Below are 23,509 nucleotides of genomic sequence, written 5' to 3'. Positions count from 1 at the left end.
ATATCTGGTGCCAATTAGGATTGCCGCGGGTAATAATAAAAAGTAAACCAATAATATATTATATATCATGATAGGACATTATGCTTCGGTGACATCGTATCGAGCGACGTCGTCCAAACGACACCAAGCGTACCTCGATTAATCACGACGACTGCAGCAATATCGTATACAGACATGGACGCATACAGGAAGCTAAAAAATGAATTTTCGTTAGAATGAGAATTATGACGTCGAAGGACGGCGTGTGATCGTGTTTCAAGTTCGGCTCACGGCGAACCTTTTAGGAAAAATCGACTTCACATGAAAACGAACCTGTAAGTGGTTCGTGCTACTTATATACATCGCTGCAAATTTGACATGGTTTATAGTAAATTTACCACAAATTAATAATCCTCGCATCCTCAAGAAAGTCTGATGTTGTTCAAAGGCGATAACAATCACGAATATACCTCACTGCACATTCAGCCGTCTCGAGAGGATGTTTCCTAATGGGAACACAAAATACAACTAGAATGCTTGCAATCCCGGAGGATAGCTTGATGGCATGGAAGGTTGTGACTGTTGATGAGAGGATTCTAACATCTGAAATCCAGACCATACACAAAGACCAACAACTAAGTATTGCAGCTAAATCGCGCAGGGTACGAAGAAGTTTTTCAGTTGACGCGCCAACTGTAAACAGTTTGCGAAACTTTTGACGTGCACTGAGATCGGGAAAATGGTAATCTAATCAAGGTGCGAGAAGGACATTACCAAAGGAAACTCCCGTAACGTAATAACAGTTATAACAGATACCTCTGCCCAAAGAGCAATAGCGAGTTCAGTACTGTGAGATATCGATACACTTTTCTTATAGATAATACGAGGTATGTTCAATAAGTAGTTCTAGGCTGAAATCCGGCAACAGTAAACATAGCCAACGAAAGAATAGACTGCTCCGTCCGTCCGTGTTCCCCATCCCGGAAGTCTGGAGAGTATATCACCGTGATTGTTGCAAGGAGGATCTGCGAGATGAAGTCCAGTTACAGGCTGCTAGTATTTGATGTAAATGCAAGGAATGTAAAAAATAGGGCAGCCCCGAGTAAATTGTAATATGCCTGTTTATGCGACACATTTTCATTGGGAAATTTGAGATTAATTGTAAGAAGTAGTTCGACATGACTAATCACTAGGGCAAGTTTTTGTTGCAGTTAAATCTGAGGAAAGTTGCAAGTATTTTTCACAAAGCTTGCAATAGAAAGTTGCATTTATTTTTTCACAAAAGTTGCAACCACATTTTGGTCGTTTGACTAAAAAAAGGTCAACTTCCCAGTTCCAATCCCGAAATACAGTTTTCCATCCACATTCGCCATTAGCTGACTAAAAAAGGGTCAACTTTCCGGCTCAGCTCCCGAAATACCCGTTAGAACATTACTTCAGTGCTGATTTACGGCATTGCAGTCGAATTCAGCCGTGTATTTCACTAAAATTCTCAAACAACTGTGACATAATCAAGCGAGCTATTTGCAGATACGGCCAAATATTTCCAGTAAAAAGCTGATTACATGAAAAATCGAAAAAACTTTCTTTAAAATCGAAAAAGTTGCAAAAAGTTTCATGAAAAAAATGGACGAAAGTTTCAAAAAGTTGCACTATAAGATTCCTTCATCCAGCTTAAAAAACAGCATTCTACATAACTCCCGACTATTTAAGAAGCTGCAGCAAGCTGTAAATAAAAGTTGCAAAAACATGCCCTACTAATCACGCATCGCCCAAATAGCATCGTCTAACTACCTGCAAATGGCTTTCATCAGACTTTATTTTTAGCTAGGAATCGCGCGAATTTCACGATAGAAAGTCTATCTCAAGAGCTCCAATGCCCTCAAGTGATGTACTACGAATAAAGCTTTCCCACACAATTGCGAATACAGTGGGTATTTTCGAGTAGAATGGGGTGCCCAACTGCCCATATTGAAATCAATAAATCTGGCGACACCAAATCATGCGAAACTCGAGGGAAATTTGACGTTGATTCCACAGGTATGGCCGGATGCTATCAAAATGTGTTAATCCGGCCCGGTAAACCAATATTAAGTCTGACATCACTGTTGTGCACAGAGCGGAGATGAGCGGATTTGGAATTTCTATGCCCGATCCAATCCATATCCGAAGATTCAACTCCTAATCCAATTCCTAATCCATAACTTTTGTATATTCAAATCCGTGTCCAACCCTAATCCGTTTTCAACCTGAAATTCAGAAAAAATGCTAATTTATGCAAGGGAGGAATTGTAAATTTATCTTTCACAACCAACAATTCTCTGGATTTAGGACAACTTAGCTTGGGGCTGCACCTCTCATGTTCATTGTCATCGAGTGTACCATAAGTACATTAATAACTGCTGATCTGAATAAAGTTTGTCGTCATTCGCCACACGACATATCAATCTCCCGGAAAATCGGTCAATCCAATCCAAATCCAAATCCGTTCAGAAAAAAATATCTAATCCACATCCAATCCTAATCCGACAGAATTACACAAATCCGGTTTTTCAAATCCTAATCCTAATCCATGCTCATCTCTGGCACCGAGTCAGTGCTTGGCTGGTGTTGTAAGTAATCTCAATTCGAATTTAAAAAGAGAAATATTACGAGGGGAGTTTCCAATTTGCGTCCATTCGTTGTATCGGTCGGTGACCGCTACCCAGTGGTCACCATTCACTACTCCATGAACGGGTTTTCCACCAGTGCAAACTTCGGAAGATTGGCAGAGTCTTCTTCCCTGATTCGTACAAGCCGTTGTCGAACTCTCATACGTAGCAGTTTCTCCTATATTCTCCAAAACTACAAACAAAGTCAGAGTAGGAATTTATCGCATGTCTTAAAGTGACGCAAGCAATGTTCAACTGAAACTGAAAGTCAAAATAACAAGTTGAAAGCCGCGAGTATCATACGAGCTCGGCTTTCAAAATAACGAGGCGTCCGTGATACTAATTTCAAAACAGTGAGTTTCAAAATAGCGATTTAATCATGGTCGCGAGGCATTAAAGATCTTGATTGTTCAAACAGCGTGTGTCATATTAGTCAAGTATTCGTGATAGCTTGCGACCAGTTCCAAAATATTAGGGTTACCATATTTTGGTGAGGCGAATTCCGGAAACCCTTTAGCGCCCACTTGTGGATTTTAAAATGAGGTATGACACATTGTCTGTCAATATGACGTCACACTAGCAAAGCTTCGCCTATCGACCAGAGGTGGGCACGATCCGCATCAGGAACCGCTATAATGCAACTTCGGTTCATTTATGTGGTTTTTCAGCCCACTCCCATCCAAATAAACACTGATCTTGAGCCCACCATATGGTAATCGATGCAACTTGTGGGGGGCTTACTATATACATCTGGTTCCTATATGCATCTGCTCGTTAAATTTTATGAATGAAATCTGTCTATAACAGCAGTTCTCAACCTTTTTGGACATGAGCCCCCTTGGAGATGGTTTAAAAAAATCGCGCGCCCCCTCCCCCCCTCCCCCCCAAAAAAGCACATCATCTAATACAGAGGTAGGTAACCATTTTGCTAATCACGTCCCATTTCGATTAGTTATGTAGCCTAAGGCCGCATTCCAGGCATATCCATAATGACCTAACTGGACGCCAAATACCTATTTTAATCTGTTCATATCCATTCCAGGTAAACTCCGGACTATCACACTTTTCACAAAGGCCTATTGTACGCACCGAAATCGCGAGTAGCAATGTTATCAATAGATGCTGGGATTGCATATCGTCGTATTTTTCGGTTTCACGAATGAATTCCGTAATTAATTGTAGCAGTATCACATATTACTATCGAATATTTATCCTTTCTCAGCCCATGTGATCAGATTCACCGGTAGGGTTCATGGAGGGAGTGCTTTCGAAAATTTAGGTCAAGTTATAAAAGACAATGCATCTTCGAGTGGGCCAATTGTTATTAGTCACTTTGTTGCATGCTGTTATTTGTTGATCCCCGATCAGGATTGTCGATTATATCGGTATAGTGGAAATATATTAAAATCGCCCAAATGTGCCATAAACAAATTTGTTTCGTGAGGATCACACGATTCCGATGCCGGCTCAGAATGAGAAAGGCGCTACTATATTAAAATCGAAAATTTTTGTTATGTTGAATTGCGCGGATCGTGAAGAAAATTTCAAGATTAATTAAAATCTCTCAAAAATTTGGGAGTTAATTTGTAATTTCAATTTGCATGTCGACGGATGCCAACACATACTATAATAATTGGGTGTCGACGGCCTCACAAATTCCCTTCTACGGCAGCAGGTTGCCCATCCCTGATCTAATAGTATGCATATGGTATGTCTTACGTCAAGTTTGAATCCACATTCCAGTTGTTGAGTCTTTAACATTTCTAACAAATTTCCCTAAACTTGTTTTAAAATAGCAGAAAACATTGAACAGGACATCAATCTATTTCAAGGTATGTTGCACTGAGACTAATCCTAATGCTGGTGACGACTACGGAGAGCACGGCGTCGTTCTGTACTACCATGCTAAATTTGATCAGTTTTTCTAATTGAATTAAATTGTGTTGATTTAGGGTAGCTTAATTGAGGGCGAAACCGGGCAACCTATATTGCATCTAATTTTGTCTTAGGCAGTGCAGTTCGACAGCTATTAACAACAGCTACCCAGAGCACCGACATTTAGGCTACTGCCAGAGCTACGAAGTAGGCCTAATGAATGACTTACACGTGGTAATTGCTCCAAATTTTCAAAGAATATCAAAATTTGCTCAAATGAAGTTGAAATCAGCCTTTACTCCGTTGAGCGCGACTGCTGGAGTTTAAATTTGGCGAGCTTTCTTGAATACGAAATAAGTTTCATCTTCGACAATCGTCTTCTCAGAATGGTTGTGAAACACATGCTTAGTCGGAATTCATACAGACTTGGTCAATTTTTCGTGCCTCCCCTGAGAGCCTCCTGCGCCCCCCAGTTTGAGAACCACTGGTCTATAATATGGATTCTTCCACATCTTACTATAAAATTGTTAACCTTTCTCCGCGCACATGACCATAGTTAGCGGTAGAGCTGGTGGAGGATCACGACTTCGAAAATGCAGGGAACGGAATTATACATCGTAAAGTCATGTCGTGTCACACTGATAAGACTATCTATGAGCCTAAATGCCGGTACGCAGCTGTAGGTTGCACATCCGGTAGTTTTCAACCTTCAATATCGCGAATCCATTTCTAATTTGAAAATGTTCCGTGTCCCAGCTCAAAATTTGATAAGCTGATTACTGAAAAACGGTCAGCACCTTTGCCAAACTTACTCACGACCTATTTTGAAAGCTGATTACGTTCAACATCTTCGCTAACCCCAGAATAAAGGCAACCGACCCCAATGTTTTGAGCCACTATCTTTGACTAAAGTATCTAAATGGCCTTCCTAATCTAGGAATATACCGTTCTCCTAGAATTGCGATTACAATTAGACCTATTTTGGTAAATGGGGGTTATTTTTATTAATTTTTGATTGCATCTTGTGCGAGGGCGCAAATCCAAGTGGCGCAAATCTGCCCAAAAAATAATCTCGTTTATGTTGATTTACAAAAACAAAATTATCCTATTTCAAGCCTTCAAAATTCCGGATATTTAGGCATATTACAAAATTTCCTCTCGAACGCCAGTTTGAACAGTTAAATTTTGGACATGTCCGGGAAATTCCGGACGTATGGCAACCCTATAATATCTCCTCTGTCAAAGTAGCGAATGTCATGATGGCGGCGTTAAAAATAATTCACACTAACTGCAATGCAAAACAGTCCGTAGAAAACGCCAATCTGATCCCAATGATCAATGCCCTGGCCATGTTATCCTATCCGATGCCTTCGCTGTTATTTCAAACCATATTTGTCTTGCAGCAACTATATTTACGTGGAAGTTGTGATAATGGTTCAGGCAATTAGCTATTCAGTATTAGGATAAATCGTCGGATATGTGACAATTGTGACATGTGCTGTGAGTGTAGAATTTTACCTTCGCGTAATTTGTTGAAATATCCGTTGATTATGCTTTACACTGCTTTCACGTCTACTTTAATTGTTTGAATTCAAACTATATAACTTGTTACACTTTAGTTTTTGGGGAAAAATGATGTGATCGATTTTAAGACTGAAATTCTGATAAAAATAGTGGGTTCAAGCCCCTGATTTGCAGTAACAGGTTGTAATTTCGAAAACTGGACCTGTTTGTAGCAGAAGTAGCTAGCGATTCTCTAGAATCACCAACATCAAATTTCCAAGTTAGTGAGCTGTCACCTACCTAACAAAAATCAATAATCCCGTGTCCAAATCGACTATATTGCACAGACTACAGTTTTGACATGTTATAAAAATGCCCAATTATACCACAGTGGACATTCAGAGAGTTACTTCTATTTTTAGTTGTGTACTACCGGTGATTACTTTGAAAACTAACATGGCAAGGTTCAGGGTTAAGATTGTGACCATTTAAAAATAATTTACCGAAAGTACACTGCGGGATGTTGGATAATAGAGATTGACAACAGAAAACAAGCCGTTTGACCTAAGACCATCATAATAACATATACTATTATTAGAAGTGGGCCGTGCTGCAAGTGGGCAGCTACAGAATCGAAATAAGGAATATCGGTCAGGTGTAAATGGCCATTGTAGTCAACTAACACCATCAACACCACAAACAACACAACAATATCGCTATTACCTGGATTCACCCGAGACTTGACGTCGCGCGCTATATCCGCCACTGTTTTACTATTCTGTTGACCCAAAATCCATGAGTCAATCGGAGAGTGATTATTTCGAAATGGAAGTTATTCGTTACTAACCGCGCAGTCTCCTTTCGCGATCCATCTTCCTCCAACATAGCGTCTGATACAGAATTGCGCTAAAAGTACATTCCCGTATTTCACTTCACTTAAGTGGAGATATAATCACTGCGACCATCTATACACGAGTATTTGACGCGGAGTGATCCACATATCGGAACACGTCCAATGCGGAGAGTCATTGAAAACAGCAGGTGTCATATCAACGAGTCTTTCCAAATCACGAGAGTCAATAATGCTGTAGATCCAGAATACTTGCTTAATTTAACTCTAACCCTACCCAGGCCAAAATTTCATATGGAACGAAACACATATTGCAATCCTAACTTACGCAGGTATCCAAACCGAACCATCAATCTGACCCCAAAGCTAACCCTAAACTATTTTGAAACTCAATGTTTCGTAACTCTCCACTTTCAAGGACTGGATGTTGTGAAACTCGCTATTTTCACGTTAGCTGCAATTTCCCTATGACCTAAAGCACACATTAAACACTTTCTAATCGCTGTCTACGAAAGCACAATATTTGTCAGCGAAGCGTACAAGAACATAAGTCACCTGTCGAGTACTTTATGATCCCCAGTAAAACTATAAAGCACAAGTTCATTTCATACGTAGTTTTCAAATTCGAGTTATAATACACCTACATCCGCGGGAAATTCGTTTGAGTGATTAAGCAACTCCAGCAGGTGAAGGTCTATACAGTGCTGTAATGTGCCAGTATGCGACGACCGGATGTTAGCTATATATATTATTACTAATCTCACAGCACTGCACATTGACGTGGTGATTAAATTTACTACGTCAACTGGATTGGTAAAATGCTTGGAGTGCCGAAATTATAAAATGGTCACTTTAGCTGTTTGTTTACAAAACTCGATTGGTTTTGAAGAACTGTCGGACTTCTGGAAGGCTGCGAAAAGTGCCAATCTGTGGTTAAAATACGATTAAAGATGTGCACATAATACAGTGGCGGGCAACATCTTCAGTCGGGTCGAATATGGGAAAATGAATTACTGACCTGAACGGATTCCTGAATCGATACATTATTCGCGTATTTATCCGCCTATACAAGGAATAATTCGTATTTAATGTAAACTTTAGGTTTAAAGCAAATAGACCAAAAACAGTATTTAATAAATTTATTAATGTAATACTTCAATAGCTGTTGAAGTCAATGAGACATCTGTGCTCGATCAAAGTTGTCAACAAGTTCTTTCAACTCTGGCTTCATGTCAGATGTAGAAACATCTGTTAATTGGGGCGCAGCTTTGTATTTTTAATGTTCACGATCGAAAATATTTGCCCATGAATTTATGAAGACCCGTACAGAACAACTGCGTTCAAGGACATCTCTCTCAGGTTGGCAAATTTGGATTAATTCAGCGATGCAAAAAGTTGTCCATGCTTCTGGTTTTAATTTCTCTTTCAGGGTAGAATCTGTCCGCGGTCCGGTCAGAATCCCGTCGCGGGCCGGATTGCTCTTGAGTAGGATTATTAATTATTGTATTCTGGGTATTGATTGTCGAGATTAGCAAGAATCCGTGACACAACGAGTGATAGCAAGATAGAACTAAAGGAATGTAGATCACGGACATGAATGTTACCGGATGTTACTTCCATTCCACTAACGCAGGCAACCGTTTCATGGTCGTAGCGCTATTACCACTTTAAAAATATTACATGAAACAATAACCTGATTATACCATCGACAATATGCCGTCGGGCTACCCAACTGTCGGACCGCGGTCCCAATGCGGATCCTTTTCGGTGTTGAATCTGAAATTTAGCAGATTCCCTATTCAGTTCTTTTATTAGCAAAACCAAATCCATTATTTGCAAAAATGTTCCCTTTCTTCGCAATTTAGCAGCTCAAATGCTCCTATGTTTGCTTCTACTTACAGCTGCGAGTCACCGTTGTCAACTATGAACTTTAAAAAGAATAGATTTCGCATGTCACCATTGCCCTCGAGATGCACCCATCATTTTGGAACTAAAATTTAAAGAACTAGCAGGAAATTTAAGAAAGAAATGCTAATTCGCTCATTATCTGTGATTAAAAGAAAATTCATACATTTCGCTTATGCTTTTGCTAATCCCGCTCGAATATATCACAAGTAATATTTGCAAAATGCTTTATTCCGTATGCCGAATAGCACATAGGCGCGTGGAGTACGAAGTCCTTCGATAGGGCGACAAATGGTGCGCAAAATAACGCTAACAACAACTTGTTCAGAATAAAAGCAATCCGTACATCCCAAGCCACCGTCTGTAGCGCAGGAAGGTAGTTCCCAGAATTTAACCTGCTGTCGCGCCAAGAGTGATTGCAAGATACTCTATGTATACTGCATTTTCCATCGTAACGCACCAGCTGTACTGACTACACAACAGCCCTGAACTTCTTTTTAATATAACAGATCATGGAATGGGCGATTTGGTAGGACTTCAGTGACGTGATCGCCTGGAAAGAAAGCCACTGTGTTCTGCTGATGTGCTCATGTTAAAGTTTTCATTTTAAATTATAGGACTTAGTCATGTGAAATGTATCTTCTTCCAAAGCTGTTGGTATTTCTTTCAGGAAAATCTGAGTGCATCGTGTTGTCTGGAGACCCTGTTCCGGGATTGTCTGGAACTTTATCTACCGCGGAACCTTTCGGAAACGACTATTCGATTATACGGATGCTTAAGTCGAGATATTGCTCATTGAATTCCCATCTTCACCGGATAAGTTGTCCTGAACAGCGGCTGTGCCACTAGTGCATGGTAAAATACCCAGTCGAGCATTTCCCGTCGGTGTGTTCAGTCCAGGCCTCCAAAAGATGGCATTCTGAGGATGTAGCCATACAGGCGGAATTATATTGACTTGACTTATATACGGGTGTTAATATTGACTCCATACATAATTCGTTTTAGATACCCGACCAATCTAATGCCAGAGGATGGAAAATCTCGAACTGCAAGTCTGGTGCAAAGGACCATGGTATAGTCAATCATCTTCCTCGATACACCAACACACTGCCTGGACTTGAACTACAGGGTTGTAATGACTCGAGTCATGACACGACTCGAATCATTTTCTCAAAATACGGAAATGACTCGACTCGACTCGAGTCAATCTGTGTATTGACTCGACTTGGACTCGAGTCATTGCGCATGACTCGAAGCAAGTCATTGACTCGAGATTCAGACGGCGAAGACCGACATTTCATTGCAATTTCGAAGCCAACACACTATTGGGATTTCGTTTGTTGGAACAGGTGCTTGAAAATGCGACCAGAAACTGCTAAAAGTGAGGAAAATTGATATATTATAAATGCGAACCATTCAATATCACCAAACAGAGTTGAAAAAGTAGGTTTAGGAAGACTTTAACTGGAAACTGAGCAGTCAACACAATGATTTGGACTCGAACTCGAGTCATAATACCATGACTCGGACTCGATCCTCTGTTCGCTGACTTGGACTCGGACTTGACTCGGTGGGAATTGAAAATGACTCGACTTGACTCGAGTCAAAAATATAAAAGTGAGATTGACTTGAGACTCGGAGCCTTGTGACTTGGTTACAACCCTGTTGAACTACCTATAGTCAACATTACTACTTCTTACAATTTGATGGTCACAGTATAGTAGGCTTACCATATTTTGGAAATGTAAAAAGAGGACACTTTTTCAGAAAATTCCAACTTGCAAAACCGGAGTAGAATTCCAGAAAATCGGTGAATTTTTCTCACTTTGTGATCGGTTGACTAAAAAAAAAAGTCATCTTTTCCGCTCAGATCTCAAAATACCGTTTCTCTCTCCACATTGCCAGGTGTATGACTAAAAAAAAAAGGTCATCTTTTCGCTCAGAGCTAAAATCACCGTTTTTCACTCCGAAATACCCGCCGGAGCTTCACTTCTGCGCTAATTTGCTCCATATCACTCGCAATTTGCTATAAATCTGACCTAAATTTTCAAAAAATAGGACAAAATCTCAAAAAAGAGGACAAAAGGGCGTCCTCCGAGGACACTTTCAAAAAAGTCAAAAAAGAGGACAAATCCTCTTAAAAGAGGACGTATGGTAAGCCTACAGTATAGGGCGGGTAGGTAATCCAGTTGAAAGCAATGAGACAATCAATCTTTCCGCTGTCTAATAAGACGAGCTCTTTGATTTACTAAACGACAAGTGTTTTACGACGATGTCAGCTGGTTCCCAATCATATTCCACTATATGTACAAAACCTAGCGCAAGCAAGATGTTATTGTCATTTTATGGTCTTGGTTATCTAAACATATAGCTTTTCTATTTTGACTCAAATTAGGAGCTGAAAACGAGAGAGACTGATTGGAGCTGACGAAGAAATGCGGTTCTGTTTTATTTTCGTATAAACAAGCACATGCACGCATGAAAATGAATTTGTAAAATACCATCTTCTCTTCTCGTAAGTGTGTCGCTGGTATGTTATAATTTTTCTAGTGTGTGATCAGCTGAAAAAGTTGGGAAAATCACTGTCTCGAAGGCTTGCGAAATATGACGATTAAAAGTTTTAAACCGACACTGAGACTGCGTATTAGGCCTATGTGGCGCCGCAAACTTTGTTCGTATATATTTGTACTAGAGGGCGAACGAACCTGTTGATTTATCCAAACAATTTTCCTCCAAGTAGAACCCACAAGGATTTCGCTGATTGCTTCCGTTGTTAATGCACACGAATATAGGACTGGCAGTACAATTTTATGATATCCCAAACATGTGTAACAGCCGTACAGATTCACGTGCAATTGGTAACCTTAGGTATACAGTGGGCAACAGAACACATATCCTAGCTCGGTGTAGTCTTCTCCGTTCGTTCTTATACCCCACGCTGACGGGTCAAATTTCTCGCCGTGATTGATGCAAGGAGGATCTGCGCCATGAAACAACGTTACAGCGTTGTAGCTTCCATATGCTAGCCTACTAATAATAATTGAGGTCCAAAGATTATACTAAGGATGTCACAAATATAGGCTACGGGTCGCAGCACGAAGAAACGCTGCGTAAATCTAAAAATATCTAGATTATCCAGCGAATTTCCATGAAATGTTGAGATTTTCAAGAAGAACTTCTTCCACGACAATAATCCCTCATCACAGCAAATGCCGAGAAGCTAATATACCCCAATATACCAGGCCGACGGCTATTTGGTTTCACTTCCGTCATCATCGACATCGACACCAAATTCCGTTAAGGTAGAGAAGTTAGCGTGCACTTTTCATCGATATATAACGTCTTACTCAAAAGCCCCATGCCCTTAAAATGGATTTGCGGTGGTCCATTAGCCTTTGTATGCATCGAGCCAAAATTGTAGTCGCCGAAACCCGAATGTTGATTTTTTAAACGGACCGATCTCGAAGAGTTGACAGATATATCTCTTGTATTCTTATAAACGCACGCACGCAGCGCCGACTAAAATAACGATTAAAATAACGGGGCATATATGCCGCTATTTTAGATGGTTATAGCTGTATCCAATCGGCAAGTGATTGTATTCTGCTGATGGCATCATTTACGAATACAGATCGTGTCAGCATAGAAACCAAGAAAAGACATAGGTAGCCTATATGAATTTCGAGGAACCACATATGCATCAGTTAACTGTTCGGGTCCGGTCAGAATCCGACCCACGACGCTCATTTGGTTTCACACCCCCAGCGTATACACATGATCGGTCGTTGCTTAATGCTGTAAGATCCTCTTATATGACATATTGGTGATGTAATCGAACATGGCGTTTCAAATCACTACTCTTTTGAAAATAAGAATATGTATTACGTGGAGAGTTTCCTATTTGTGTCCATTCGTTGTATTTGCCATCAACTGCAACCCAGAAGTCCCCATCAATTATTCCGAACAATGGTATGCCGTTAGCACAAACTTCGCGGGAGCGGCAAAGTCTTTTTCCCCTTTCCTTGCAAGCAATTCTCGAACTCTCATACGTTGCAGATCCTCCGATGTATGTCTTCTCTACGTCTGAAAGTAACGTCGATTTCGGGATTCATTGCATGCTGAGAATGACGCAATGGTGTATTTAACTCTGTGATATATATTTCATTTGTAGTTCCCGGTGCATTTGTCACTTATAGGACTTGATAGACCTGATTCGATATACTTCGGTCTTCGGTGATATAGGTAGGAACGCATTTTTGGAGATGTAACACTGGAGTTTTTATTGCTAGTTTCTGGGGAGATGATGATTATGACTGGGCACAATGATCCGGGTATACTCAGGAAGGAGTTGAACATTATGATTCATGCTTCCCTAGTTATCGCAGCAGTCCTTTATGTTGTATCGGTATCCGTCTTCTCCTCATTTGTGATCGAAATCACCAATATATTAGGGTCATAATTCGTTATTTGATTTTTGACGTTGTTATATTTCTTTTATCGTGTCGGTAAATCTTGATGACACTAAAGAGGTGCTAACATTAGTCTTATAGTTAATAAATGTTATTTTTATTACGAACTTGATTTTGAAATCTTGATATCAGCCAGTGTGACATTTTAATACGGGTTAGATATCCAACACAACAGCGTTATAGCTTTGAAACCAAATGTATAGTTCACAACTCCAAAGTAATGTTTATGGAACACGACACAGGAGGCGCAGGGCCACAGATTATTCTTCGAAGATATCTCATCTGAAATGCCGCAAAAGGGTGACTGTCATAATAGCTCGGTTTTCAAAATAACGACGCATCCGTGATACTATAGTCTCAAAACAGTGAGTCTCATAAAAGCGATGTCATGATAATCGCGAGGCGTTCAAGATCGTAATTGTTGAAACAGCGTTTGCCATGTTCGCTAAGTAGGCCTATTCCCAATACCTAGCGACTGGTTGAAAATACCCAGTGTGAAAGTAGAGAGTGTCATGATAGCAGCATTTAAAATAAACCTAACTAAATGTAACGCGAAACTAGACGGTAGAAAATGTTAACCTGATCCCAATGATGAGTGCCCGAGCCGTGTTATCCCATCCTCAGCATTTGCTGGTATTTAAAAGTATATTTGTCTTGCAGCAACTGCGTTTACGTGGTAGGTATGATAATGGTACAGCAATCAGGCACTCAGCTACTCCGTCTTAGTTGAAATTAGCAGAATAAGTCACATATGCTGTGAATAACGCAGTCTACTTTTGCTTTTACGATATTTCTGGAAATGCAGTAGTAATGATTTATGCAGCTTTCGCATCAACTTTAGTAGTTTCAATTCAAACTTAATAACTTTGTACATTTTTGTTATTGGCAAGAAGTTCATGCGATTGGTCTGCATCAATTTTATGACTGAAATCCTCATAAAAATAGAGCGTTTAACAGTTGATTCGCGGTTACAGATTGTAATTGCAAAAACAGGACCTGTTTCTAGTAAGTGTAGCTAACGATTCTCCGGACAACAGGAAGATAAACTTTTCAATGTCGAAAGCTGTCACCTATGTAACAAAAATCATAAACCACGTATCCGAATCGACTATTGCACAGACTATACACAGTTTCGACATGTTTTACAAACATGACGACCTATATACTACGGTAGACATTCATAGCATCACTTCTATTTGTAGTTGAGTACTATCAATAACAACTTTGATTACCGATATGGCAAGGTTTAGGGTTAAGATTTCGGTTATTTAGGAATAATTTACTGCAGATTTTTGATCATAGGAATAGACAACAGAAAACAAGTCGCTTGACTCAAGACCATATGAATAATATATCGCTGTTACCTGGATTCACCTGTGATTTGACGCTGCTAGCTATATCCGCCGCACTTTTACTGTTCTGTTGATTCAATATGCAGTATATAGTCAATCGTAGATTGATATTGATATGGGAGTTATTCGTTACTAACCCCGCAGTCTCCTTTCGTGATCCACCTTCCTCCAACATAGCGTCTGATACAGAATTGCGCTAAAAGTGCATTTGCGTAGTTCAATTCACTTCTGTCGCGATATAATTAGTGCATGCACCTATACACATGTATTTGGCGCGAAATTATTCACAGATCGGAACACGTTCGATGCGGAGGTCATTAAAATAGCAAGTGTCATAACAACGAGTCAATCAAAATAGCGAGAGTCAATACAGTTGTAGGGCGGGAGTCTTTCTTATTATGACCGTAACCCAACCCACGCCAAAATTTAATAAGTAACATATCCCTATTACAGGGGTTCTCAAACTGAGATGCGTGAAAGAATCTGGAAGGGGCGCGCAGCCGACCGCTCATGGTTGTTGCTCTGTCTATTGTCCGCATTTCATATTTGAAAAATCTCTTATCAACAGCCATAACCTTGAATGCCATTAAAATATCCGCTGGGGTTGGTAGCATTCTGCTTGCTCTCTTCAATATTTTGTGATATCACCATAAGGGCGGCGTGAAGGGAGGGGTCGCGAAATATTTTACTATCACAAAGGGGGCATGTCTAAAAAAAGATGAAGAACTATACTGTCCTATTATATCCCAATCAAACCCCAAAGCGTACCTAAACCTTATCTATTTTGACCCTCCCTATTTCGTAACTCACTACTTTCAATGACTTGATGTTATCACACTCGCTATTCCGACACAAGCTACAGTTCGCATGTGACCTAAAGGCCGCATTACACACTTTCTAATCGCAATCTACCAAAGCACGATTTTGGTCGGCGAAGCGTAACAGAACACAAGTCACCTGTCGAGTAATCTATGATCCCCAGTAAAAGTATATAACACAAGTTCATTTCCTCCGCTGTTTTCAAATTCGAGTTATAATACACATACATCTACGGGACAGTGAATCATTCGTTGGGGTGGTAACGCAACTCTAGTAAGTAGCTGTATATACGTGCTATGATGTGCAATTATGCGACGACCGGATGTAAGCTATACTATTATAGTTATCTTACTTGACGGCATATTCACGCGGTGATTAAATTTATTACGTCAACTGGCATGGTAAAATGCTAACAGTGCATGCTGGCATTACAAAATGGTCACTTTAGCTATTTGTTTACAAAACTCGACTGCCTTTGCAGAACCATCGGACTTCTACGAGGCTGCGAAAAGTGCTAATCTGTGGTTTAATTGCTATTAGAAATATGCAACATTACGCATCACATAATAGAAAGCTCTCAAGGTCACTCTTACATCGTTTTATTCAGTTTGTACCAGTGTTGGGATGACTCGAGTCAGACTCGAGTCACCCTTTTCGCATGACTTGACTTGACTCGAGTCACTTTGCTAAAATGAACTGACTTGATTCGGCGTATCAGAAATGCTGATTGACTCGTGACTCGGAGAAAAATTCACGAGTCAATTTCAAGTCATCAAGTAATCGGTGTCGATAAAAATTCCTGTATCTTGCATATGTTCGGATTGTTCGCGAAACGCTGGCGTCACCCGTGAGAGCGACCAATCATTCAATTCAAATCGTGCGTTTCATGGAGCCTCGATTGTTCTCTCACAAATAAATTGACCGCAACCCAAGTGATCGAAGCTTACAGCTTACGTTATCGTTACACTAGTAGTAAAGTAATAAAATAGCAAAATTCCTATTTCCGTTGTATGTTCTTACCCTAACCATAATAAACCTATTGTTTTATGGAAATTGAATTCGAATGTAGTTTATATAGTCCTCAACTATTGACGCAGGCTCGAATTGTTTCATATCTATTTGTAAATGAGTAATGTATTGCATCTTATCAATTCGTTTCTCTATTCTCTATTTCGGATGGTAACTAGAAAATATGGCTAATCAATTACGTAGTTCAACAGTTCTACGTATATGTGAGCAATACAGTGCCTTTTTGCATGTATATTTAACTCTATATTCGCTCATCGGTTCGGAATCAATGATCACTCAATCTGTATTTCAGACAGCTAGCAAATTGCAATGACGTAATCATGCCTCATACATATTCCGAAAAGGCAACTTGACATGAAATGTGACTATACTCGTGACTTGACTTGACTTGACTCGACTCGACTCGAGTCACCTCCAAAAATCGAGTGACTTGACTTGACTTGACTCGAGTCAAAATGTGCAATGACTCGAAATGACTCGTGACTCGGAAGTAGTCCAGCACTGGCTTGTACTTTAAAAATTCGTAATAATATGATGTGTAGCGCTATGAATGCCAGTAAAATAATGGGTTGCGGGTTCGAGTCCGACCGCGGTCGACTCCAGAATTCCTACCTAACTTTCGGAGGTTTATCTAGGCTCCTCCTCGCCATCCCATCCGCGCAAGCGGTGTCTTAAAAATGTCTACAAGTCGGCAGCAACGTAATAAAAAAAACGAAAATGACAAACACCACGAATACTACAATCAACAAACAGCAATACCCACATTAGGAGCTATTATCTAAAGCAGGAGTGGCCAACCTTTTCAGCCAAAGGGCCACATTTGATTGACGAACTATATCGTGGGCCGCTAGCCGCACCAAGCGCGAATGTAGTTAGACTCGATCTGATACATTAGGCGTTCTTTCATTTTCACAAAGGCGTATCAATATTAAAAGCAAGAAATCGAATGATAACATGTTGCGCGAAGCGTTTAGAAATTTTTACTTTTGATAGATCTATCGCAAATTATTCTGCTTTATTGTAGTGTACGGAGATCTACCAAAATGTGACTGGCGCATGGATCTACCAATGCGTCGGAACTGATATTCTATTCATCACATCTCAAGCGTTGCGGCCAGACTAATTACATTATTGGTTGGCCTTGCAAGTTCACAATCCGTGCAATCCATTTTTGATAATATTACTAATTTTAGAAATTACCTCGCGAGCCACGGGTTGGCCGGCCCTGATCTAAAGCAAAGATATGGTAGCTGTGGTGATTCCTCTCTAGAAGGATTATCAAATGTTATAGTCTGGATATTGCTTGTCAACATTATTAAGAATCCGTGACACAGCGAGCGATATGAAGGTAAAATTTAAGGATCTTTGATCACAGATATGGAGATCACGGGATGTTACTTTACATTCTACGGCTTCACAGGGTATAGAACTAACCAAGGTTAGTTCGCGAACGCCAATTGCTGTTTTATCGAGGTTCGCCTAGCGAACGCGAACGTGAACCGAACTTTCACAACATCACTTGTATCTGTATCTGAACTCAGCATCATCATAATATCAGTTTTCCGTACGACGTTTGCTGTTTGGCTTCAATCTCATGAACCTTTAAATTATTATTAGCTAATACTTTGGTTCATTATTACTTTAATTTCAGTTTTGATTTTTCTATAATGAGAACATCAATCGTGTTAAGTAGTTGATCCAAACTCCGTTTACACAATTTCTTTTCAAGTAAAAATTAGAGGTTGGGAGACTCGCTCCTTCTTTGTCTAGAAATTATCCACTGATCATGTCGGACACGGAAGGAAAACGCAATCGTACCTTGACTCCGAAATATTTTAATAAAAATTATTGCTCACGTATAACAAAGAGAAGAATGTATCGTTGTTCATCTATTTTATTTTATTCGACACCTTCTTAATACAAGCATGTGGTTCTGGTTCAGGGTCTCTCTACCAGGTGTCATTTAACAGTGGTACACAGATCGCTCAGGCAGCACAGACAAGTTTTGAGGGGTCCATGAAAGGCAATGTTAAAACTATAAACAATGGTACTATACATCATTTATTAGAAGATCACTCCTCACTTTGATTGAGCGTGACAAAGATTTTTTACCCGGTAACTCTGCGCAACTGGTCCATAAGTCATTGAGGCTCAATTGCCGCGAAAAACATGGACTTTTGGTCTAATTGAGAATTCTGATGAACCACATATGTCTCATTGACTCCAACAGCTATTGAAATAGCCTAAGTCACGTTAATAAATTCATTTCAAATACTGTTTTCGGTCTTCATGCTTTAACCTTAAGGTTTACAACACTATAAATTCATTATATATGGGGATATATACGTGAATAATGTTTCCATTCAGGAATCCCGCCCGCCAAGCACTTCATTTTCCCATATCCCGACTGGAGAAGTTGTCCGGCCCTGCGTTGGAATATACGCATATATCGTCCTGCTTAATCCCTTTTCGGGCGAAACACGTAGCAGTCATTGGCGAAAGCTAATATATTATTTACCGCGGGACTGGGATGGTAATTTTTATTTATTTTTTTTTATTCGGAAAATCATGATGAAGTTTCGCTTAATTACCAGTTACACTCCAGAGCTCACTTCAACAGAATGGCCGTCTGAGATGAAATATCCTACTGTGCAGACACATTTTAATTGCGAAATTGACAATAGCCTACTGATGTAAACATTTTGCTGTTTAGAGATATTTTGTTCGGGATTGTGGAAAACAGTAGGATGAGTAAGATCAATCAGTGACTTCGGTGACTTCGAAATATTTGCAAAAATCCATTTTCTCCCGTGATATACATAGCCATTTCCCATAATAACTTCAAGCCAAGCTGCTAGATAGAAATGACCAGGGTTGACGTTCTTTGTTCATGAAAAAAAAACTGTTGGTCAATTTTGGTGTCATATTTGATGTGATCATACCCCAAATGTATCGTCCGAAGCCTTGCGCGTTATTCTTACATTCGCCACCACCTTGATTTGTGGAAATGGATTTTCGGCACTCTTTCATATCAAATCAAAGGCGCGGATTTTAAAAACACGGCCCTGTCGGCATGCGACTCCTCGACATGCGACACGTGAGCAATGAGCATATGAGCTAAATTACGGGTTAGGGTTAGGTTTTAGAAAATTTGAATCATTTTGAGGCAGTGTGTCGAGTAAAATCAAGTCAATCATTATTCTTGCCTCGAGTATGGGTCGAGGGTGAATTGGCTAAACCGCAAATTCACGGCCAACGAAAGACTTGACACCATCTTGTGAACATCAGAATGTAATGATCATTATACCTATTGCTGATCACTTTGTGATAACTTGAATACGCCTGACGGGTGGTGACTAGTCACTATGCGAAATATTAGAAAAGCTGTTTTCATCCGTGTGGAGTGAAGATTGCAATCAGCCTCACGTGACATTCACAGATGATATTAATTATTATATGACAATAACCTCAACCATCAGGTTAAGCATACAATTGAGCCTGGATAACGCCTCTATTAGATGAAGACATCAAATATTTACTTTTTGGTATTAAAACCGGAACCAAAGTATCGACGGCCATTCTCTTACACTCTGATGAATAATATGAGGTTAGGGCCAGCTTAGAAATGTTTCCATATGTTAAGATGACAGAAAACCTTGGGGCTACCCTGTCACTTGCAGTCCCCTCGAGCAAACCTGGGGCGACACGACTATAGGAAGGTTCAAGCAATTAATTAGAAATCAGACATGCTGAGATAGTCAGTAAATAGTAAGTACAGTGCGTAGGTGATATTGATTCATAGATCACCACAAATGGAATCGCAATAAATTATTATATTGTATTTACCTCTGCTAAAGAGAATACCCCTGGTAAGTTGTGGTCACTAGTGCTCTAATGCTCTTTAGCATATCACGGTATTTTGACTATATTGGGGGAAATTTTCACTAGACTTATAATGCCTACTACATTGCGATTCATAATCTTATGACTTTTACCTCATCCCACTTTCGCTCTAGAGTTTATTGAGTTACATCTTACGCAAATAAAGGAGCTTATGCCAACCTCCAATATTAGGTAGAAATTCTGGAATGATTCTCGTTACACCGCGAACCCGCAGCACGTTGGTTTTGTAGCTGTGGCAGTCGGATCAGAGGTATGTTTTAAAGGTTTATTGGCGTTCCTCGCCGTCGCACAGAACGGCAGGGCCAGTTCCTTGGAAACACCAGGACGGTAGGACAGTGCTTCTCAACCATTGCTTCAACGAACCTAGGAGATCGCTGAGACAGCTCCTGAATTCTCCCGACGTCGAAACACACATGCAACTCATATGTTTTGTTTAGCAACACGCCCTATACTTGGTCATCATTGACTGCAGCGAATTATACGTGATCTTAAGTCCATTCTGACTATTGCAGTGGCATTTCGTATGCAGTAGCAGCGCTGATATTTCACCCTGACCACGTCTGTATTGGGTAGGATCCCAAGTCACAATTCGAAGTACCATAGATAGAGCTTTATCCATTCCGGAAGCCATGGTATCAGCTTCTACATATTGGTTTGGTTTTACGCTTTCTCTTTACTGACAGTTTATAAATACTGACTTAGTGATATGTCCATGCGTGTTAAGCCGTCGGAAATACGCTTCATACAAGAAAGCATCTCTCCTAAATTCAAAGACGGAAGATGCATTCACGAAGCCATCGAAGCGATTTCGCGCGGTTACCTTACACCGGAACAATTTCCGCCGATAAAAATCGTGGAAATGAACGGCAAACTGTACAGTTTCGATAACCGGCGACTGTACGTTTTCCGGGTCTGCGAATACAAAGGTCACATCGAAGATATACCGGTTATTCCTATGCCAATTGTAAAGTTCTACGCGGAGAGATTTACGACTCCTAACGACGGCATCACGATACGAGTACGGCGTCGCGCGACGCTAGTGCATTATAAAAGCCAATGGCTACGCGATGCGGACGCGAGAGGCAATAGAAATCTACCGCCTTCGAATACATCTAAGCAGCCACACAGAATTGTTACAGTAAAGGCTGAAAGTACTACGCCGAGAGATAATCCGAACAATATCTCGCAGCGAGTAAATACAGCGAGAAATATACAATCTACGGTATCATCACCACACCAAAGCTTTAAGCAGCCAATACGTCGTGCGACCACTGATGTTCCAGGTTTACTATTACCATCCGATGTAGCTCATCGACACCAAGCAACATTACCGACCTCCAGGCGAAGTAGAAAGGCTTTCGCCAATAACAAAGAGAAACCAGGATTGTCTAAGACTCCATCGTCACAAGCCGACAAGACCTATGATGCAAGCGTGCATAAGTCGAAACACCGTCCACAGCAATCCTCACATACCAGCAACAATCTCCCTTCCGCGGTAATGGAAGTAAAAAAATCCCAATCAGTTGCTACTGGTAACCATCAGTCCCGACTTGGCATTCCAGTTGTAGCAGCTTTGACGGTAAGGAGGTTTATTTACTGACAATTACATGATCACGGATATGGTAATCATATTTATGAACGCAAATACCGGACAAATTATATTGATGCTGTACTCGCGACAAATAATATCATCATAACTTCCGACATGAATAATAGTGTTGATTTGCTTGATGTTTCACCTTGGATTACGAATAGACTAGACAGTTTTATAGAGTTTGCAAAACTCATTTGTTAAAATTAAGCCCAAAGACTTAATTCTGAATGATAACGATTGTGCTTTGGCACGGTGCACCGCATGATACATCGGTTGTCAATGAGATGTATCGCTGTAACAGTCCTCCATAAATGGATAAGTAAATTACCCAAGGTAAAGGCATAAAAAGAATCGGATTGTGACATTTGCGTCACAAGCTAATGGGATTATTTTATCATCCATATCACTTAATGATTTATATGTATATTTGCAATTCAGGAACCTGTCATGCCAAGGCAAAGAGCCCCCTCCTCAACCGCAGGAGACGATGTCGATTTGATTCAGCGGCCGAAAAGAAGCCTATTCGATCGGATTTTCAGACCATGCTGTTAAATGTTCTGGAGACTTCCATAAATGATTTACAATCTATCACTCGACGATTATCCCAATTTAATGTGTCAATTTCATATTATCATTCGTTAATAACTGTCGTCTAAAAGTTGTTGATTTAACCGCAGAACTTGCAATGTGTCAGAATTACCGTTGTATTTATTATATTTCTAAGAGAATATGGATTTCTGATATGAAGCTACGCGCCTACTCAGGCCGACTTACGAATAATATGACAGAGCGGATATCTCGGTCGTTTCCAACATCACTGTCAATTACTGTATTTTTTCATGGATATACAAAGTCGTGTTCATTGGATCACATAGAGCAGAAGCGGCAATGGAAATAACAAGTCAACAACGTCACAGGGACAAATGCCAATGAACGAAGCGAGCCGATAATATTAGCTTGATATAACTTGTCCTAGAATAGTCATACCAAGAAACGAGCAAGGCATATCACCAGGCCGTGTTATTTTTGGCATATGCCAAAACTGCCAAAAATAACTTATTTTTGGCATTTTTCGATTTTTATTTTTGGCAGTTTTGGCATCGTCCTCTAAATAGATAGTTTCAGCATTGAATTAGTCACAAAAACGCTTTATTCGGGCTAGTTTGTCAAAAGACACCACAAAATGTGCAGCATCCACGTATAATCAGTGCCAACAAACAATAAGAAGAAGAAAAAACCTAACGATTTCATAGGTTAATAATATCAAACGAAACCAGAAAATGTGCAGTATCCATCGGAATCGGTGCCAATAAGCACAAAAACAATGAAGAAAAGCCTAACAAACACGCTCAACAGCTGATTGTTACAGCTGCTGAATAGACTTAAATCGTTTGCACTGTAACAGTGCTTCCAAACTCAGGTCAGCTAAGTTTCTCTTAAATTCATTTCTCGCCCAGCGAATCTGGGAAATATCGGCTTCAACAGTAGCCATTTAGGGAAAGAATGTTGCCAGTCATCCACAAAAGGTTTTCAGAGCTTCAAAATCTTTGGAGGGCCGAACCGCCTTCCATGCATCATGA

At 40.1% G+C, this 23,509-nt stretch overlaps 2 protein-coding genes across 2 annotated transcripts; one reads left to right on the top strand and one right to left on the bottom strand.

The window, feature by feature from the left end:
• Window positions 1–689: 689 nt before the first annotated feature.
• Window positions 690–15,723, bottom strand: LOC145436164 (uncharacterized). Its single transcript, XM_080313445.1, has 8 exons — window positions 15,542–15,723; window positions 14,722–14,780; window positions 14,597–14,651; window positions 12,649–12,846; window positions 6,856–6,914; window positions 6,732–6,786; window positions 2,632–2,823; window positions 690–1,004 (listed from the first exon to the last, which is right to left on the bottom strand). The coding sequence occupies exons 1-8, from the start codon at window positions 15,630–15,632 to the stop codon at window positions 886–888; spliced, it is 828 nt and encodes a 275-aa protein (XP_080169571.1). The 5' UTR covers window positions 15,633–15,723; the 3' UTR covers window positions 690–885.
• Window positions 15,724–20,997: 5,274 nt separating this feature from the next.
• Window positions 20,998–22,741, top strand: LOC145436163 (uncharacterized). Its single transcript, XM_080313443.1, has 2 exons — window positions 20,998–21,914; window positions 22,368–22,741. Exons 1-2 carry the CDS (start codon window positions 21,042–21,044, stop codon window positions 22,479–22,481), a joined length of 987 nt encoding a protein of 328 aa, XP_080169569.1. The 5' UTR covers window positions 20,998–21,041; the 3' UTR covers window positions 22,482–22,741.
• The last annotated feature ends 768 nt before the right edge of the window (window positions 22,742–23,509 follow it).

The sequence above is a fragment of the Botryllus schlosseri genome, chromosome 3, assembly GCF_051294905.1.
Source record: "Botryllus schlosseri isolate E-star chromosome 3, Bs_hap1, whole genome shotgun sequence".
In the NCBI taxonomy this organism is placed as follows: Eukaryota; Metazoa; Chordata; class Ascidiacea; order Stolidobranchia; family Styelidae; genus Botryllus; species Botryllus schlosseri.
The sequence above is the reverse complement of the archived record's forward strand: the minus strand, read 5'-3'. Positions and strand labels throughout refer to the sequence as shown.

Excerpts from the sequence above, each read along its gene's own strand:
- LOC145436164 (XM_080313445.1), bottom strand. The coding sequence starts at position 15,632 with ATGTATGTGTATTATAACTCGAATTTGAAAACAGCGGAGGAAATGAAC. Across the intron at positions 6,787-6,855 it reads TCGCGAAAGGAGACTGCGCG|AATAGTAAAACAGTGGCGGA; the intron begins GTTAGTAACGAA and ends TTGGGTCAACAG. Across the intron at positions 1,005-2,631 it reads GCAAATTGGAAACTCCCCTC|ATCCTCCTTGCAACAATCAC; the intron begins GTAATATTTCTC and ends TTCATCTCGCAG.
- LOC145436163 (XM_080313443.1), top strand. The coding sequence starts at position 21,042 with ATGTCCATGCGTGTTAAGCCGTCGGAAATACGCTTCATACAAGAAAGC. Across the intron at positions 21,915-22,367 it reads CAGTTGTAGCAGCTTTGACG|GAACCTGTCATGCCAAGGCA; the intron begins GTAAGGAGGTTT and ends TTTGCAATTCAG.